Source organism: Aythya marila (assembly GCF_965140915.1).
Source record: "Aythya marila genome assembly, chromosome: 3".
Classification (NCBI taxonomy): Eukaryota; Metazoa; Chordata; class Aves; order Anseriformes; family Anatidae; genus Aythya; species Aythya marila.
The window spans coordinates 99,659,944-99,682,043 of record NC_139044.1 but is presented as its reverse complement, the minus strand read 5'-3'; the positions used below and the strand labels follow the sequence as shown (position 1 = coordinate 99,682,043).

At 35.5% G+C, this 22,100-nt stretch overlaps 1 protein-coding gene across 1 annotated transcript in view; it reads right to left on the bottom strand.

Annotated features, from left to right (window-relative positions):
- SNTG2 (syntrophin gamma 2) overlaps positions 1–22,100 on the bottom strand; it is a gene marked incomplete at both ends in the record, with an annotated part of 288,908 nt that overhangs the window by 154,537 nt on the left and 112,271 nt on the right. The window contains one exon of the mRNA XM_082758096.1: positions 11,541–11,678. Coding sequence (XP_082614222.1) covers positions 11,541–11,678 — 138 coding nt within the window. The remainder of the gene's footprint in view (positions 1–11,540; positions 11,679–22,100) is intronic.

Sequence of the window (22,100 nt, the reverse complement as noted above, 5' to 3'; positions counted from 1 at the left end):
TACTCAGTAGATGTTAGGTCTGACTCAGTTCTGAACTCAGAACTCATTTTTTATAAATTAAAAATTTCATGACAGCAAAATTTGGACAGAAACCCATACTAGCTTTGCAAGCAATTATGAAAGAAAATTCTACCCTGGAACTTCATGCCAAAACTGAATTGCAGTATTTGTCAGGAAAATAAAGTTTTATTTGTGATATTACTGATAATTTCATGAACATAAGCAGATTAAAACACAGTGTTTGTGCCTCAAACAGACAAACATTTTTTTTTTTCATTTTTTAGTTGTCTGCAGATGTTATGCATCTTTTTTATTTTCAGACATTTATTTGTAACTTGGGGCTAAAGTAAGGCAACCATCATTATCAGTTAAAAAAAAAAAAGAAAAAAGCTACACTTGACTGTACAATAGCTGTGTCATTTTATTTCATTATAGGCAAGAAAAAAATCATTAGAAAGCATTAATAATCATCAGTCTGATGATTATTTTGATGGAAAGCTGAAAATTAATACTTCTATGCTTCTTAACTAGCATTTTGTTTTGCTAATTATACACTTTAATACAATCTAGAATTTATTTAATCCTTCATTTTAAAGGTTTCCAAAGTACTAAGTGTGTACACTGTAATGATCAACTCCTTCAACAATTATGTACCTCCTATAGCACAGTGCATAGTAGGGATTTTTGTTTCATTTTGCTTCTAGGCAACAAGAGAAAGCATTAAGTGCCCTACATGGAACTTCAGGATGCACTTGAACAGACAATGTAATTACTAAAACCGATCAGGATACCAACATGAACTATTACTGTTTTTCTGGGATCTTTTATTGTTGCAAGTTGTTGAGGATTCTATTATATGTTCCTCAAAGTGATACTGGCTCTGTTATACCTATATTAAGTTCAAGAATTGGATGAACAACTTGGGTATGACAGCTCTAGCATCAGGCTTTTGTAAAGTACCAGCGACAGGAAGAGAAGGCAGATTTACCCACTAAGTGTTCGACAGGAGGTTTTACCTGCTTGCATGGCCAGCAGATCTTTGATTGGGTAAGCTGGCTGTTTCATTTTGACTTAATTTACTGTGGAAGAATATGAAGTTTAGAAAATTATTTTCTCTTTGAATGACAAATTGCAAAACTGAAAAGGCTACTACCATTTTCATTTTTGTAATGCTTAAATGTTCTACTGTCAATGTGTAGTCCAAATTTTATAACACATACATTTTCTAATAAAACTTGCAATAAAGGAATCTTTTAGAAGGAAACACAGAAATACTCACTGCCGAAGTCCAACTAGGACTACAATTTTTCTAAATATAGGAGTAATAGGATTTGTATTTTAAACAATTAATATAGCACTACAATAATACGTGTTTCAAGGACATGGATTGATAACCAATCTATTTCATAAAAATGTTGCATTATACGGTGCTTGAAATTTAAGCAAACAGGTAAAAATATCTTTAAAAAACAAAAAGCTTGTTCTATGTTCATGCTATTTTGGTTATTTCCATTTTTAAATGAAAATGTTCCTTACGAAAAAACAACAACAACAAAAATATAAAAAAAAATAAAATGAAACTAGTGAGGCTTTTTTGTTGATGCTCTGGAGCTAACAACAGTTCCCATATAGAAGATTATTTCCTTGCTTCCAAGGTAGAAGATTCTTCTTTTAATTTTTCACAAATTTGTTCCTGTTGTTCAAGTATTATTTTTATTATAAAAAATGATTTGTTTAAATAGTTCCCTTTCATTTATCCCTAAGCGATGTTATCCAGTCATAGCTTCAGCTGTGTTATCTTCAGATCTATGAAAACAACTTCCAAATTAGTCAGCATTCCTTTTACCACAGAAAACTTATCTCATTGTCCTTAATGGCATACCTGCATGGGTGTCATGGTTCAGACTGAATTACTTCAATCAACTGTTCTAACTCTTACCTTGTCAAAGGTCTCAACTCTTCTCCATTATACAGAATTTAAAAAACAGTAATAAAGGCAATCCATAATGCCTAATCACACATGCCCAAGTAGAAGTTTTGTCTCGTTCCAATGAACAAAAACGTAGAAGAATACAGGTGCTGACTGGTTTACGTACATTCAAAGACAACTGAACTGCATTTAAAAAAGCAGCCTACTTTCCTTCTGTGAAAGACTAATATTTACAACCACCAAGACTGCTAGCTAGCTACAAAAGGAGATTTCTACGGATTAAACTCCAATAGCTGCAACAGCGGAAGGACAGAATTTAAATTTTTGGTTAGAAGCAATATTTAGGTGCTTGATTCGACTGTCTCAGTCACCACCCCTCTCATGGAGTAGCATTTACTCTGCAGGAGAGCCAGACCGTGACCACCAACTTCATACCTCATCAGCATGTGCAGCTTGGGGACAGGGGCTTTACGTCTTTATTTTGGAACAGTATCCTTTTCTGTGCACTGAGGCAAACAACTGCACTGCAGAAGAAGTTGTTAACGATACAAAGAAGCAGAAATACTTTTGCTCCAGCCTAAGATGCAGATGCATCTGTGCAGAAAAAGAACATGTAGCTAGCTATACATGGGGGGAGGAGGGTCTTAAAAGGTCTCAGTAATCACTACTGAAATAAAGACCAGTGAGGCAGAAGCTTTCAAGAACTCCAAGAACGATTCTAGACAATAATAGGTTGAAAAACAGATCTGGTATAAACTTTCAAACATAACAAATGCAGGCACCATATAAAAGAACAACATGTCAATACTTGTATAGATTATAGTATATAAACTATATAGATTAGCTAGTGTCCAGAGATGTAATGCTGCTTTTAACAGCTACTGAAATTCAAAACTTTTAATAAGAGATTTATTTCCAACAGGTTTAAAATTATTTTTTTGAAATCTTTTGCCCTTGGGAAAAAAGATGAATGGCCACCCTCATTTTAAGCATATTGCCCTAAAACAAACAAAAACATCTTATTATATATGCCTATCTACTGAAAGGTAGCTGAAAACAATCCTATAGTTTTAATAAAGTTTCAAAAATAATAGATACTTTTAAATGCACTTTGGAAAATTATATGATCAAGTACTTGTCTTTTAGGTATGAAATAGCTCCTGACATTTAAAAAAAAAAAAAAAAAAAAAAAAAAAAGCTTTCTAGACTCTTACAGAGCACAATGACTTGACAGAAAAGTTTCTCTTCAGAAAGGTCTTTTATGTCTCCATTCATTCATATGATGTGGCATGACTGGAGCTTAATGGGCAGTGTGAGAATTCAATTACAGCCCTTATTTTTGTTAGTTAGGTTTTTAGCAAGCTTTTATATCCCCTGTAATGCCTGCCCATTTTGTCATTATTACCAAGTTGTTAACGTACAAGACCAGCACTTGCAGAAAAAGATCTTTCATTAGGAAAAATATTATTACCCCAATGAACAATGTACTAAAGGGATTTAAGAAGGAGAATGTGCTTGAAGCATGCCACATGCATTGACATAAATGGATATATTTGGAAGATGTTCCATCCATAGATGGATCCACAATATTTTCTATCCACAATAGAAAATAAAAGCCAGTCTTGGTCAACAGTGGCAGTAACAGCAGTTTGCCATCCAAGCCCTTGGGAAACATAGGGAAAAGGAAGAACAGAACAATTCAATATTAAGAGTTAAAAGAGAAGTCTGCAAACATGGATGCAAGGGAAGAAAAAGCCTGATACAAGAAGGAAAAAGAAGATAAGTACTTAAAATAACAGCCATATCTTATCTTTTTTCAGCAACTCTTCAAGCTACCACAAGGAAGTTAGGAGATAAGAAATGATCGAAGAAACAGATCCTGCGAGAACGTGAGACCCAGTGAAATGTACAATAAAATGCAGACATCCTGCCAGTTGCTGTATATTCGAAAGGAATGAAAGATGGTGCATGGAGAGGGATATTTGAAATCCCCCAGGAAGTTGTCTCCTCAACAAAGATGAGGATAGAGCATGGATATGGATTTTCTCAGCTCGCACTCTCTGCCTCTCCATTCCCAGAGCTTCAACAACTTCAGGTACATGCATTTGGCGTTCTGCCACGTGCTGAGATTGACACTTCTGCTCACACAACCCCCACTTCACACTGATTGGCAGAGCATTTCCACCTTCCCAGTGGTTGCAAGCTGCAGGCAACCTTTTGTCTGTCTCTCTTCGTAGAAATGTGGATTTTAGACTACAGCAGGGGCTGCTCTTGGCGAGATTCTTTCCACGCACAATTCAGAAGAAACACCATGCCTAGGAGAGCGCACTCAGCAGCCCTTACAAGAGAAGGTTACGGGTTATGGTTAATCACCTTGTCCAACAGTTTAGGCATCTATCTACATGATACAGCTAGAACCATGCAGCTTTATACTGGCACGTAAAGGTATCTTACAGCATATCATGCAGCATGTCAGAAGAATTACAGTGCCATCATCTAGGACTGGCATACAGAGATTTTTGCACTACACTTTGAAACCAACTGTCGAACGAACACAACTTATCCAGAAAGTACTGATTTTTAATTGCTTCGTTAGCCACCGCTGTTACTATTTGTGTTACCATATGGTCCATAGTCTTTATTAAAGACCACAAGAACAACAAAATCTGATGGAATCAGTGGAGCATGAGGAAAATGTAAATTTAGGTTAGCCACTTTGGCCAGACATCTGTGCATTTTCACAAGTTGTCAATACTGCCCTCTTAGGAAGTATAAACACCAGCATCTTATAATTGATCAGATGAACAATCAAATGATGCATTGAAAACTAATGTAACAGCTTTTTCATAAAACAATATTTAGGGTGGGATGTCAATCGAAGAACTTTGCTACAAAGAGTATTTTCTATACTGTTGGTTATAACATGCCTAGCCTGTAGGAAAAGCTTTTTGCTAATAAATAAATAAATGATAAAATTCAAAAACAGTGTTTGTATAAACTTTATTCCCAAGTCTGTGTCATTTCAAGTGTCTTTATAGTCTTAGAAAAAATTATACTAGTATTAAAATGAAAGTCTAATGTCTTGGACAGTGGAATTATGATGACAGTGGAAATACAAGTAAAAAAATCTCAAAAAAGACATGAATTAATCCTCCATGGCATCATGTAATGCCTCACTCCACAATTCCATGAAAAGGAGGCAGGCTATACTAGGGAACAAGTAGACAGAAAGCAAAAGATTACTATGAATGGAAAAGAGAGTTTAAACTTTCAACATTTTGCAGTGCACAGGATGCAATCTTTTCCCCAAAGGAACATGAAGATCGAGTGCATCTATAACAACTGACTGAGGCATGCCAGTAGCTGTCAAGTTTTGTAGTATAGAGACAAAGCAGATCTTTTCACATGCTAGCTGAGATCTGGGACAGCTGCAGAGAATCCTTAATAAGTATGGTATAGTAAGATATTTTATTGGTTTATCTTATTATAACTGTTTCTATTACTGTATATCAAAGTCTCTCTGCTTTTTTTTTTTTTTTTTTTTTAAGAGAGTAAAACGAAGTCACTCATTTTATTTTAGCCTGCCAACCTATAGGAGGATTATTCAGAAAAAAAGAATCAGATTGTTCTCAGAGTTGCCTAGCAAAAAGATGAGAGACAAGTTTCTACTTGCAGTTAAGAAAATTCCAATTGAACATAATTGTAAAGAATTTCACAGTAAAAATGATTACGCATGAGAAGAGGCTGCCTAGGGAAGTGATGAAATCTCCATCTTCAGAAATATTCTGAACTTGACTGGACAAAACCCTCAGCAACTTGCCTGGGCAGTTGTCCTGCTCTGAGCAGTGGGTTGAATTAAGTGGCTCTGAGAGGTGCCCTTCAATCCAAATTATTCTGGGATCTATTATAGTAAAGATGACTGTGACAAACCCCACCACAGTTTATTCTGAACAGTGTAGTGATCATATTAAACGTGTCTGAATGAAACAGTCAATGTCAGTATGAGTTCACAAGAATCCTCAGGTACATCTCCACTGAGTTGTAAAATTCTTTATTTGGGAGAAGAATTTCCTTCGGTAAGCAGTATGAAGGACCTAGACTGCAACTGACAATACAGAGGACCATTGCCTATGGATCTGGATTTCCAGATTTACTAGTAACATACACAGAAACCTGTGGCAACATATGATTATGACTCTTTTTCCCACCAAAAAAAAATAAAAAAATAAAAAAAAAAATGCTGATTTCCTTCAAATCAAAAGGCATTCTGTAACATGAATTATAGCTGACTCCTGCCAGAACACCTGTTCTTTATTTGAATAATGTCATCTGCATTCACTTTGTGCAACATTTCATATGATGACTGCTGTTTTGACGAAGATGAACAGCAGAGCTTGCATCCATCATTATCCAACATACCATCACTGGAAATGCTCATTTCCACTGCAGGTATTCTGCTTCTAGCTTTTAAAGACTTTAAACTGCCATACAACCTCTCACAATATATACGGTTGTAATTTACTGATCTTGACAACCTGCCTGTCTCCATGTACAACACATGAACTGAAACTTTAATAAAGGATACATACTTGTATGTATGCCTAGTTTACCACGTAGTAACATCAGTGTGCTGACATTCCTCTCTATCTTGCTGGTATGAATGCTCATCCTCAGCTGGACTCTCCTTCGAAAGATGATTTTTCAGGGATATCCATAGCCTACTTTGCATTCCTCTGTTTTGTTACAGTTATTTTTCTTTTTATTTAAGCTACTTACTCTTTTTATCTTTATTATTAAAGTTTGTTTTTTTTCATCATGCTGATGAATACTCATATTTATTATTTATTTTGTTATCCAAAGTCTTAACTGTTCTCAAAACGACAGAAGTTTGTGAGCTTTCATAATAAAGATCCTAATCAACTATTTAGGTATCTAGGTCAGTTTTCCAACTTACTAAAACAAATAACAAATGGTTAAATAATACAATTTCTCCGTACAAATAATTTTAGTTTCAAAAGGAAGAGTCTTCCTTTAATCGCCCATTTGACGTTTCAAAATATAGAGAAGTTTTTATTTTATAGCTGTTTTTAAAAGCTCTTTTAAAAATTATTTCAGACTAAAATACCATATCAGTGATGGCAGAACAGACTCTGGGAAAATACAGTAATAACAATAGTTATCTAGAAAGGAGCAAAATTTACATGGGTTAAAAAATAAACTTTAGCCCTGTTCTCTAGAGGTATGCTAAAATAACATTCTTCTGTGTCCTTATTAGCATCTAAGTTATAAAGAAAATAAGACAGCCATCTCATCAGGGATTGAAATAGTACTTTATGGCACTGTTTCTGTTTTTTGAATTAAAAAAACTCCCAGTCCTTCTTTTTTTCCCTCTCCATTTAGAATCAAATCAAATCGAATAGTTCAGTTGAAAGGTACCTTATTCACCTACCTCACTTTATTCTGTCAAACTAAGACAGGACTTGTGAAGCTGGACAATTGGGTACCCAGGATGCAAAGGTTTTTGTCATTCTAATTCTATTAGTCTCACACAAGCCTCTGAAGACTCCTCTTCCCATCAAGAAACCAGGAGCCTGCCTCAGAAACCTGCAGGTCCACTGACCAAGTCTGAAGCGTTTCAGCTCTGTGAGAGGGAATCATGGTAAAAAGCCAGATATATTTCTTTTATTTTTCTTACATTGCAAGTAGAATTGTCAGGGAAAAAAAGGGATGCAGAAATAGAATACAAATTAAAAGAAAAAAATGTTTATGAAAAGAAGAAAGGCTTAAAACTGTGGGCTGATAAGATGAAAAGGATGGTAGCAATACACATGGAAGAAAAACAGAGTACTAAGGAAGGGAGTGAGGCATTGTGAATATGTAAGAAATTAGTTTTAACATGGTAAATGACAAAAAGTTATAGAAAGATCACACTATACAGAAAAAGGATATTATGAAAAGTAAAAAAAAAAAAAAAAAAAAAAAAGGAATTCTGTTTCTTCTTTAACTTACAATGGATCTTTCCCTGGATTTCATATAATTGATTCCTTTCTGTGAGTATTATTGAACTACATGTCAGGGAAAAAAAATCTTCTGTCAAAAAATACTTAGAAGTTAATTAAAATTTCTAGTTTTTTCTATATACCAGTTCCATCAGTATCTCCATGCTTTGTTTGCACACCGATGCTGATGCACCCTTACACACTTCTATCTCCTCCTAAAAGTCTGAACACCCCCAAACACAATAGTCACGAAGATTTGCTTCAAATGTTTGGATTTTCCAAACTTGAATTCCTGAAATACATTTTGGTGGAACGATCAGATGTTTAATAATAAAGATATAAATCATTTAAATATTACATACAATCTGTTTTATGATTCATAAATGTAATAATACATAATCAAACACTGAAAAATACTATTTCCCACAATTGTTCCACTCCCAGAAGGATTTTTACAGACATTTAAATGCCATCTTGTCTACTTTGGAAAAACTTGAAAACTAAGGAAAATAAACAGTTATTTTTACACCATTTGCTTCTACAAACATCTTGAATTCCAGAAACCATGTTCTTCTTTCTCATTACTGTACATCCAAGTCAAATGATAGAAAGACAGCTCTACAATTTCTCATCACAGGTGAAGCTTTCTCTGTGCATAAAAATAGCACCTGAATGAATGCAGGGTGGCATAGTCTGAAATAAGTTAAGATCAAGATGATGCTAGTAAAAGACAGGTATTTTACAGTGACAGCCTTTTATCTGTACAATCAATATGAGATTGTTGGGAATAATCTGTACTGCTGAAAGCCCAAACCACTGCAGTACCTGTGATTGCTGGTGTCTGCCACTCCTCAGCATTCATTGCTGCGTGGGACCAGCTGAGATCTGAGTTAAGCATCTGCAAATCCTGTCCTCAGGCTCACTGAACCTGTAAGCTAAACTGGGGCTGGAAGCAAACGTATCGTATGAATGCTGTCCTACAGAACTGGCTGCAGACCAAAGTAGTATCACAAGTAGACACAGAGGTCTATTTTTCAATTTCTCTATTCACATATATCCCGCCTAAGAAGAAAAGTTACTCTAAAAGGAAAATCTTCCTAAATTCCTTCTATGAGTTTGAGAAGACTACAGAGAGAAAACAAACGTGTTATTTCTATTTTTGTTGCAAAGGAACTAGGTTTGATGAATGGCCATGTGCAAATACAGATTAACTATGAGTAACTAAGAAAGAAAAGCATAGAAAGGAGAATAAATCAGTCAGACAAAGTGATTGTTCATGACTACCACAGAACTGACTTTCAAGTTACAGTTTTCTATTAATATTTTGAATCATACAGACGAGGGATGAAAATTATTTTCTTGAACCACTTGAAAAGTAAAGCATTTATCTCTTCTGAATTTAGCTTGTGTAGCTATAAATTTAAGACTTCAGAATTACCAAAAATAGCCCTAGAGAACAACCAGCTATTTCAGCCTGATTTCAAATTCTTCTTTTGAGCTCCTATATACTAGTAATTCATACCCTGTTAAAATACACAGGGTTCATATTAAATGGCCTTTATTTTATATACTAATTCTCCGAAAGTTTTTATTTTGTTAAAGTATAATATAGAAAAAGCAAATATTGCCTTGAAGCCATGACTTAATCCATTTTTTCTCACTAAACTTTGACAAAGGAATCCCACATGGATTTAATATAACACTTCCAGAGCCTGTCCTTCTATTCTGTCTTCCTTCAGGAAATACTATTTAGGGTATCCATAAAATGTAGAGGTAAAGAGTATCAGAATCATAATCAACACAGATTTTGACACTTTTATGTCAGTATCTGGGTTAACCATTCCTTCTTTATTTTTTATGAGAGATCAATGAGTGCTGCTTAATAGAAATATAGTTTGGATACGACTTTTCCTCAGATCCAGTCAGCCTGTGCTGATTCATTCACGAATCAGCATAAGACTAGGTAGGACAGAATTTCAAATCTTTTCCTATGAAAGGAAGTTTATACACAAGGCATTTAAATACCACCAAGTCTGGTGCAATCATATACCCTTATATGCACAGATACAATATATTGCACAAAATACAACATATTGCAGCCATTCACATATTACTATAATTATTGTAACCACAATTAGTATAAAATTTATCAACATTATCAACAATGTCTGCAGTTAAAAGCTGCAGTATTTCACATTTCCCATTGAAGCACAAAGTATATGCATGCTGATTATTTTTGGCTTAGGTTTATATTTATTTCAGCAAACCAACCAGCATGTGACATGTCTCTCACTTCACTGAGTGGTCTCCCACTAGCTGCCAACTGATGCAACCTTTTTTTTTTATTATTATTTTTTTTAAGAGCATGTCATGTTCCATTGAGTTCCACAGGCAAGTTTTGAAATCAGCACAAAATGCTTCCAACCACTAAAAGCTGTTTGTTTCAAATTAATTTTTGGTGTGACATTAAACTATATATACATATTTACTTTGACAGAAATGAAATGTGTTTTTGTGGTATATAAGCAGACTCTCTCACATAATAATACACACACATGTCTATATACTTATACTCCCTATCTACTTTTTGGCTCCTAATTTTCAGCAGGGTATCGCAAACTCACTTCCTGTCTCCCGGTGCCAGATTTTTTGCTTATTTGAAATGTGCAATACAGCAAGCAGACAGAAGATTCCCTCTTGGCCCTCTCCAAGGAGGTGCATTGCCATTCGTTGTTCATCCTAGCAAATACCATTACAGTTCATGAAATTTATTTGACTCAATAACATTTGGGATACCTATACTTAGTTTTAAGAGGAACACTATTTATATGAGGAAATAAAATGCAGTGTTTGGGAATGCCCATAATCTAGAGAGCATTGCTGTATGTCTTATGCAAACTGCTACTAGTTTTTCTAGTGACATTATTAAATGGTGATACAGAAGACTCCTCTGTAGGTTAGGAGTGCAAAATGTTTTTGAAAAATCACCTGACTGAGTTTGAATAATTGAATTTGGAAGTAAAAACAGAAAGACATACATATATAAATGCTGACACCAATTAAGCCCAATCTCTGCTTAAAAAATTGAACTAAGTGTCTGTCAAGTATTTTCTAAGCCACCTCTGTGCCCTTATCTGTGAACAGATAACAGACATGTCTTAAACAGATAACTGCCCATACCTGATACTCTGATTAAAAAAAAAACACACACAAGACAAAACAAAAAAGCTTTGGTGTATTAGTTTCTCTTAAAATGTTTTCTATAGGAAATAGAGCTTCCCCCCCTTCCCCTCCTCCCTCCTTTTTTTTTTTTTTTTTTTCCATTTAATAGCCTAACAATATTTGGTGGAAGAATGCTGTATTCTCATTATTTATAGATATCTTCTCCACTGTTAAGGTTGTATTTGTCAGAATAAAGCACATACACCACTGGTAGAAAAAAAATAAACAAATAAGTTTGTGTACACAGGAATGCAAGTATGCACAAAACCCAACTCATCATTAAATATTTCTATTACCCAATAGAATGTCTTGCACTCCAATACCATAATCTGATCTCTGTAGAAGACATTAAAGTGCAGTCGAAAGCACAGAGATATAGAAGCACTTACATTTGCACTGTGATCACTTCCACTAACACAGACGACATCTTGTTTTTGAATTGTTAATACCTCTTTTGTGAGCTTCAGTCGGATGTCGTAAGCATTTTCAGATACTTCATCATACAACAAAGCAATACCAGTTTTAGTCTGTGAAAGCAAGGCACAGAAACAAAAATTTAAGTATATAAACATTTCTTAATGATAAATAATAACCTCTATCCCATTCAATACATAAAACACATATAAAGAAGCACTGTTTACAGAAAGTGGAAAACTGGTCTGCTATTCAAGCTCCAAATGGATTAGACATAAAAAGCCTCTTCTGTTCTGTAAGAAGTGGGCTAAATTGCCTTTGAAATAGGCATTAATACATAAAACAGTACATTTTTACTGTTCCACTAAGCAATGTTGTTGAAGCACGTTCTATCTGTTTTTAATTCTATGACTTACTGAGAAACAGTATTATAAGCAGATAGGTACATAGTACATATGTATAAATGTACGTGAATGCATTTTCCTGTTCCATAACGAAGTAGAGATGTGCAATACCACTTCTGACTCAGATATGTTCCTTCCATTGTGTGAGAAAAAGTTCTGTATCCTTTCTAAAAGTTGCCTTGAAGTTTTATTATGGTTTGAAATTAGGTTTTCATATTGTGAAACACACAAATATACACACTGTAACCACATATAAATACAGGTGCTACAGGGCTTCAATTTTGTATTTCCAAAGTCACTACTGGACTATTAACAAGTAAACTCCTCTGGATAGTCAAGTATTTTGGTATTAACAAGGATTTCTCCATAAGTAGTTGTAAATAATACCTGTTTTAATTTTTGGTTTATTCATTTATGTGCAAATTTACCATTGATATTCAGTCAGCTATTTCCTTAAACAAAAAATGGGGATTTAGGACTGCTTACAGCTATTTGTTAAAATAAGAAGAGTAGTGCAATTTCATAGCTTTATAGTCTTTTCGTGGAAGAGGAAAAACAACAGATCTTTTCTGAAACAGATGATCACGTTTAAGAATAATATTTATTAGTTTATAATGTATATAACAATATTATCAGATCACTGCACTTTCCTCTATGCAAATGAAGAATAATCATGCCTAATTTAAGGTTTAGCAGTAGCATTTGTTTTCAAAAGACTGCTCTAAATTTCATTAAATAGTAGATTACATAAAGAACAGAGTAATGAATTAAAGAAGAAACATGCCCTGTGCACTTTTAAGTCCTTTGATTTAAAAGTAAAATCAAACACGGAATATTATCTTTATAATACTATTTTAATTTCCACAGAACCAAGGAGAAAGGTCTGTGGTGTCTGTTAATAAAAACTTTTGATCTTTAAAGGCAGTTTAAACTTAAAACACTTAAATACTTAAGTTTAGATGTGGTGTAGCTCTAAGCATCAACTAACGTCAAAGCCTCCCTTACAGTTGGTGGAAATGAAAAGTGCAGCAATTAAATTTCCCCCAAAGGACATACACAGCACACACTCATGGCCACAGCTGCCATTTAAGACACCTTAGGATATCTAAGATATCCACAAATGTAAGGCTGAGCAGGTGTTAGGGGAGATCTGGGTCCTTCTAGCTGGAGATGAGGGCAGACCTCCGTGATTATAAGAGGCTGCAGACACTGACCATGCCAGCAGACATCCACACATGGATATCTTAAGCTTGAAAAGAATCTCAAAGGTTTTACAATGTAGAAATTCACATCTAAGACGGTCATGTAGATTCTGAAAAGCCAGTGGTGAGCAATAGACATTTCTGAAACATCGTTTACCTGATCCCTTCTCTACATCCGTCTAGAAGGGAACAAATTGCATCATAGCTTTCTACTGTGACTTAAAAATAAATAAATATAAATGACAACTCAGACACAGGTCTCTCATTCGGAACAGATAAATCCTGCCCACGGTGTTCTCTGGGAATGCTTAAAGGATACCAGCGAGGGTATAACCTTTAATTATTCTTGCTTGTTGGGAAACCGATGTGTATCAATATTTCCAAGATTTTCACATTTTTTAAACTTCCAACATCTGTGAATGATATATCAATATTATTTATAAATGAAAATGTACAGAATTTGTGTCAATACTTTCTGCTTATAAGCTATGCCATGTAACAGAAGGTATTTTGGAGCAGTAGAAGAACTACCTGGCAAAACCACCTTTCCCTCACCATTCTGCTGTTCACAGGTTCTGCATGGCTATTCCACTCAGATTGGCAATTGCTGTTACTATTGCTGACAGACCAGGCTATGCTTTACAGACACATCTTGAGGGAGCAAAACCCTACATTAGCACTTTACACAGTCTAAAAGCAGACCTCTCTCTGGCTAGTAATTGTTACATAGGTTTAGAATAGCACCTTGGAAAAAAACATGAACTTTCATTGTAACAGACAATCAAGTAACGAATGAAATATGCAGAGTAACTGATTAAATATGTTAGCATTTTCTATCACATTATTTAAACTGTAAGTCTCATTGAAGCTCATCTATTCCTATTAAAATCCAATACCTACCTCGCACTTCATCTAACTCCTGATGTGATCTACAGTGACATGCAACAATACCTTATTTGCTTTCAGAATCAATAAGATTAATCTAGATTTCTCTCAGCCTTTCAAGTCTGCTTTTTTTAGACCATTATAAATGACTGTGAATCAGAGTTCAAACATTCCCCTGTTCACTCTTTTGTTGAAAAGATGATACATGCAACTCTATCGTGCAAACTTCAGTCCGAAGTACATCTTCAAAGAAAGAGGTTTTAATGGGAATTTAGTCTTTGCATGTACTTGTATATCCACCAATTTAACTACGTTAGGTTTGTCCTGAATTCTCATTTAAAAAACACTCTCTGTACAGTGCCTCTTCCAAAAACTGGTACCAGAAAGAGGATTGAAAAGTAAAATAACTCTCCAAACAGACGTAGTAATTTTAGAGTTAATATGTCAGATTTGCATGTGTTTTTTTTTAAGAAGAAAAAAAAGAAAAAAAAACAACACGTAAAAGAGCATGGAGTTGCATAAGATTTAAGTGCTTACAATGAGAGATATGGGAATATAAATTAAAACTCAATTGGCAAATGAGGAAATTAAATGTTGGTTTCTATACCACTGAGGGGTTTTCTAGACACTGGACTCAGGAAATGGAGCAGGAGGATGTGTGCCTGTGTCCATGTGTGTGCACACGCACATGGAGGGTAGAAGGGGGGAGAAAAGGAGAACAGTAGCATAATTGTCACACCAGACGTGACTTGTAAGAAAGCTTAGTCACCATCCTGTTTTTGAAAGAAAAATTACTGAAACTTACTTTCTCAGGCAAGCCCCAAACCTCTAAATACCACACAGAGGAAATCAGCACTCTCTAGAGGGAGCTAAAATGGCAGGTGAATACTTTTGTCGATTTTAATCTTGTCTGCTTCAGGCATATCCCCAGCCAGTGTATTTGCTTTAAAGCACTCCTGTTTGCAATAATGTTTTGATACCCTACTCAAAATACCCCAGTTCTTTTAGAGCACTAAAGACTAAATCTCAGAGCTGCAAATCCTGTTTCCAAGTAGACATCTCTAAGCCAAACTTTGGTCTAACTGACATAAAACACTTGTCTTCCCTGCTCTAAGTTTTATTTTGAAAAAGCTTTTTTGCTTTTTTTTTTTTTTTTTTTTTTTTTTTTGAAAACTGGGTTTTCTGTAGACACTATTGATTTGTTTATGGCCATTTGTTTCTCAGGTGGACACAGCAGTATTTGTCACGCTTTTCATCCTTGTAATTGAAGACTGGGGGAACATGTTCAAAGCTCTTACCCAGATCATCAGAAAATATGAGTCATAAAAAAAAAAATAAAAATCACTATGTATTTGTATGCATGTAGAGGGAATGTCAGAATGCATGTGTTGCAGTGATATTATTTTGAATTAGACTGTGAGGTTCTCAGTAAATCCAAACCTCCCTTCCCTCTGTCTATGTATTTTACTGCATGTGATCTGTTACAAACTAAATGCAGTATGTTAACATACTCCATTTTCCCTTATGAAAACAGTTCCTCTGGAGTTTCCCCTACTTTAATTCATCATTTTCACCTGTCCATTTAGTTACACTGGTCCTCCAGCAGAAATCAGAATTTGCCGATTCTCATCCTTAGTTTTATATTTATTACTTCAGTGACATGGTAGTTTGATTTTTAATGATAAAATGCATTTACAGATTTATACACTTACAACATTTTAAGGACAAATCTTTAAGCATCATATTTGAACCTAAACTTTTCCAAATTCCACATGTAAATATTTTACAAGCAATATTTACACCTCAGAAGTCTAGTGAACAAATTCTCTAATCCAATTTATTTTTTTTTGTTTCCATAAAAACACTCCATTGAAATTTCCTATCTATGGCATACCTATGGCTGGGACGTCTGCTGAAGGCATGTGAAAAGAGGAGTCACTTATTTTTATCCTACCTTATTTCAAATTAGGCAGCACTTTGGGCTGTCCCACAGAGTCTGTGCTCTGAACAATAAATTACAACAGACTCAAATTTACTCTTTCGTAACTCCTTTGATACATTTTATAGACTACATCTACTGTTGTGATCAAAAGATACAGACATTTTATCAGCACAGGGCGGAATTTGAATTTAAAATAAACTTGACTGATGAAAAAAATAAAATAAAGAAAAAGAAACAGGATGAAGCATAACAGGTAAAAGGTGCAAGGTGCTACACTCTAGAAGGAACAGCCAGTTGCACAGAAGAAAAGCTTGTGCAATTTCTGCAGGAAAGGAAATGTAGCACTGAGGATCAACAGCAAAATATTGTCATCAATATCATATTGCATAGGTATTTTGATTGCTCTCCTTGGGGTTCTTTCCTACAGATTTGCTTTTTCTCACTCTGTGAAAACAGCACCCAAACGTAAACACGGTTCTTCTTCAGCTGTGTAGTACAAAACATTCCTCAACACTACTGAATAAGGGAGGAATAAGTCCATGAAGTAATCCATCATTAGTGTTGCATTTAATACATCACAGTATATCGTTTCCTTCCAAACAGTATTATGACATTGTTGATTCATGACTACACTATAGAAAAGAGATAATGAACTGAAAAAGAGTCCTTAGAAACACAAAAAAATTAAAAGTGATCAGAAACCTGGAAAATAGAACCCATAAGTAATTCTACACTGATTAAGGTTGTTTAGTTTAAAGGCAGAAAACAAAAGGACATAATGACAGTTTTAAGTACTTTAATATATATTGCAAAGACAAATGGAACAATCAGGTAAGAAGATAATTCAGAAATCTCTTTCTTTTAAGATGTTTTAACTACTCTGCCTAAATGGCACAGGTGCTAATCCTCTCACAGGGCAAAATCCTGAAGATGATTTCTTTCTCATCTGTTTGTCTCTGAGACTAACATTCAGAATTACATTCTTGCATATGATTGAACCTCTGCATCCAGGAGAAAGGTTGACTGGCTTTAGGAGAGCACCTGCACTGAACAACTTGCAACTGATATAGAAGGGATGAAATATAAAACTAGAAGACCTGAAGTTTATCTTCTAGGGGCCTTCTCAGTGGATGAATGACATTTAAAATAAAATTGTCTAATAATTCTTATAACAAATAATCTGAAGGAGGATTGTAACCTAAAAAGAACTGTACCTTTGCCTTTCATGATCAGAAGTTAATTCTAGGCTTAAGAGGCCTTGAGTGAGAACACAAGCAGGCTTTTCAATAGACCAACGTGGGATGAATGGATAAGAAGAGCAGATATGTAGGGTGAGCGATAATGCAGCTGTGGAATGCAGAAAATTAATGATTCCATTAGTACTGTAAGCACACAAAAGAAACATGCGGTAAAACTAAAAGTAGATACAAGACAGAGATTAATTATATCTTTCTGAAATTAGTTACAGAGAGTGCCTTTACAGAATATGTTTCTCCTCTTAATACACATGGACTTGTGCTTTTTCTCAGCTTTAGCATATTATAGCTCTTAGGCCTAACAATACCCCTTCACAACTGCCAAGACCGTAATCCTCTTTCCTTTAAGAAATTCTGACTGTAATGATAGTGAATCCCTTAAACAGATTGTTCAGATACATTAGGATTCCCTAATACTGGGGGGCAGAGTGTGCATGCCTTCTAAGTTAAAAAAAAAAATAAAAAAATACATAAAAATGCTATGGATGTCTAAACAGTATGCATTTACCCCATATCTGAAAAAGTAGTTTAAGACTGCTGTTTTTAATTGAATAAGTGAAAAAAAAAATTAAAAAAAAAAAAAATTACAGTAGTTCAGGGACCTGTGAGACTCACTGAATATGAGCTATATGAAAAATTCCAAATTGCCTAGTTATCACAACATTTGTTACGAAATTACACACGTGACACTAATATCCAAAGTTGTTTCAAAATACGGATGTTCTGTCAGAGAGCACCAAAAGGTTCTGCTGGTGGTTTTGGTAGTTTCCCCCCTCCTCCTAGTCAAGAACTTCTGGCTTCCTAACACAAAATATTGCAGAGGGGAAATAAGAAGAAACACACATTTCCAGACACCTTGCTGCTCTAAATTACTATTGCTCACCATCACCAGTGACACAAACATACAGATTCCAAATACAGAAGGACGTGGCAGTGTCATTACACCTGTTAGGCCCCAAGGCACTGCCAGGAGATGCTCTAGCTCAACCCATTTCAGAGTCCAAAGGCCAGGACTACATCGGACGCACCTATGCCTTCCACACTGTGCTTCAGGAACAGTCTACAGCCCCCATTTCGCCCTCCACGTGCACATGTAACTCACCACCAGGTGCTTCTATCTCCCTTCCAAACAAACACAAGAGCTGCAGTGGGGGCCACAGCACTAACAGCTCAGAGGACCCCTTGCACAAGAAACTTGTGCCTGTCCCAGGGGTCTGGCCCATCAGCTTCCATCCAGATTTGAAGAGAAATATCTTAAATCAATTTGAAAGGAAATATTTTGAAAAAAAGCGAAACTACACTAAATCTGAATTTCATTCTAGTTGGAAAGCAACTGCTAATGTGAATGCTTGACAGTAGATTACTTTTAATTTCACAACATTTCAACAACAAAAAAAGGTATCTAGAACATACAAACATCCAAGCTAACTTTACAGCTGCCTAACTTAAGATGTATTCAGAACATAGACAATTTTCTTTTAGCTCCTGGTTAAAATAAACAAAGCATCAAGTCAAACTCACCAAAAACTATGCAAAAAACAAGCAAACAAACCTGCTCCATAGCCTCAATAAGTAGCTAGTAAGAGCATTTCAAGTATGACCTTAGATTTTACATTTTTACTAGAGCTGTAACACCCTATCATACTTCATAGTGCCCACAAGTACTACTTACTGCCAGTTAACGGAGAATGTCACAAATTCCTGATGATCCCTTTTAGATAGGTGATTTATATACACACAAAATCCAGTGGAATAGATCTGATGGACATTAACAATGCTAGGGCAGGTCAATTAAGGCTAAACAAATTGAATTACACTATGGTATAAGTTTTCAGTGTGAGGTGATACATGATACAAATAAGAATCAGAAATAAAAATTGTCAGCAACAAATATTTAAAAATTTCAGTACATTTTCCCCCAAAGCACAGTTCAAAACTGAAATATCTATCTTGAAAATTACCTTTTCTATAAAGATTTCATAAATCTTATTTTTTATGCCTGCATTTATTAATGACATTATGATGTTTCACTACATACAGTTGCAAAATATATATTAGCATTATAAAATTGTAGTAAATTTTACCAGCAGCATCACAGTAATTTCTAGCAATTCACAATAAAGTTTTTCCTAAATATCTGTGGCATACGGAAATCTACAAGGATGAGTATTAACTCAAGACAACAACAGTTGGAAAAGATGCTCAAAATACAAACTTTAAAAAAAAATAATAAAAAAAAATAATTTTGTTGCTTACATCACAGCTTATCTAACAGAAGAGCTCTGTTAAAAATAGCTTTAAGGGCAGATTGTTGGGATTTTCTGTTAACGACATTAGCCTTGCAAGAAAAGTGATTAACAGCTGGCTCTCAATCTGTGTGATCTTAATCATTAGAAAGTAAAGCAGTAATGTCTTGCTTAATTACTGCAAGCACAGTGTGTCACCACCTAATTAGATATGATTGATTATTGTCATCTTCATGCACCTCTCAAAACATCTGACACAAATATTTGAATCCTGTAATGCATGTTTGGAAAATTAACTTTCAGAATGTCATGTTGAATTAAAATTGCCTGTTTAAAAATAAAAATTCTAATCAATGCTAAATAATAATGTTACATAGTTGAATATGTTAGAATTCAGTTTCTACCCCAGAAAATAGCCAAAGCAATAAGTATTAGAAAAGATGCCTCATTTTATTTTGATGTAGATAATATCTTCAAGGAAATTGAAGATACTAAGCCTCATTTTTCAGGCAACAAATTAGGTAGCGTAAGAATATAAAACTGCTCCTATACTTACAGCATGTTCATACCGGTCAGGTAAGAAAGCATAACTTTCACACTTCAGATTAAATGATTTAGTAATAGACCTAAAAGACCACAAGAACATAGTCTTTGGAAATTACTTAAGAAACAGATAAGAGATTCTCAGAAAATCAGTGTCATCATTTCTATTAGTGGTACCGATCAGCCTACTCTAGTAGGACTTATAGACACACTTGTTTAAGGATCAAAAGGTAAATGAAGAATCTCACCTTAATAAACTCTACTGGGAGTATAATTCAAAGTGACTCACTCTATTTCCTTATTCTAGATTAAGTATGGTTACTGATTCATTTGTCTTTCCTTCCCTTTAACATTGATACAGCTCTACAACATTCATTCTACAAGTTCTACCATTATAAAATAGATATATATATTTCTATTCTATTATCACAGAATCAAAGAATGGTTTGGACTGGAAGAGACTTTAAAGATCATCTAGCTCCAACCCCGCCCCCCCCCCCCCCCCCACCATGGGCGGGGACACCTTCCACTTGACCAGGTTGCTCAAAGCCCCATCCAGCCTGGCCTTGAACACCTCCAGGGATGGGGAATCTGTAACATCTCTGGTCAGCCTTTTCCAGTGCCTCACCACCCTCTGAGTTAAGAATTTCCTCCTAACATCTAATCTAAACCTACCCTCTTTTAGTTTAAAGCCATTACCCCTTCTCCTATCACTATACCCCCTGACGAAGAGTCCCTCAGTCCCTCCCCAGCTTTCCGGTAGGTCCCTTCAGGTACTGGCAGGCTGCTATAAGGTCTCCCAGACCCTTCTTTTCTCCAAGCTGAACAACCCCAACTCCCTCAGCCTGTCTTCATAGGAGAAGTGCTCTAATGCGTTTATCATCTGGGTAAACCCAGTCATTGAAAATTAAAATCTTTTTAGCCTTGCATTTGGCTGCTAGCTTTGTGGCCCTCTTTTGGACTCCTTCTGGTACTTCTGTGTCCTTCTTGTGCTGGGGGCCCCAGAGCTGAACACAGCACTCTACGTGGGGTCTTAGGAAAGCAGAACAGAGAGGGAGAATCACCTTTCTTGACCTGCTCACCACGTTGCTTTTCATGCAGCCCAGGATACAGTTGGCTTTCTAGACTGTGAGCACACATTGCTGGTTCATGCTGAGCTTCTCAACCAACACCTCCAGATCCTTCTCTCCAGGGCTGCTCAATCCATTCTCTACACAGCCTGTATTTGTGCTGGGGATTGCCCCAGCCCAAGTGCAGTACCTTGCACTTTGCCTTGTTGAATCTCATGAGGTTTGCACAGGCCCACCTCTCAAGCCTGTACAGGTCCTTCTGGATGGCATCCCCTCCCTCCAGCGTGTCAACTGCACCACACAGCTCAGTGTCATCAGCAAACTTGCTGAGGGTGCACTCAATCCCGCTGTCCATGTCAGCAGCAGCACTGGTTCCAATACCGACCCCTCAGGAATACCACCCATTACCAATATCCTGGACAATGAGCCATTGACCACAACTCTTTGAGTGCAACCATCCAGCCAATAAACAATAACCGTAACTAACATTATGTAACCATAACCAAAACATAACCAAGATTAAACTATGCTGATTTTTTCTATCAAGACAAACTAGGCAAAACTATGTCTAACTGCTTAATTTCTGAATAAGATGGGAAATTCTAGCTTCTTTCTAAATTTGAAATGGTAAAATTGAAGTCTGTTTCTTCATGCTACTGTGACTTCTACTACAGAAAAGAAAAAAAATCACCACTTCAGAACTTCATGAACTTCTCATACTATATTGGCTTCTACTGCTACTGGGCATAGCAAGATTTAGGTAAAGATTAATCACAAGAATGCAATACGATTTAAAGATTCCCATTAGAGTAAGTCCAAGGAAAAACATTTACTTTCCTCTGTAATTATTGTTTTTACAGTCCAGTTGCTCAGGTAAACCCAGTTATTGGAAATGAAAATCTTTTTAGCCATGCATTTGGCTGCTAGCTTGGAAAGTAATGAGACAGTTCGATTTAATCCAAAGACTTAATGGCATGTTTATGTTTA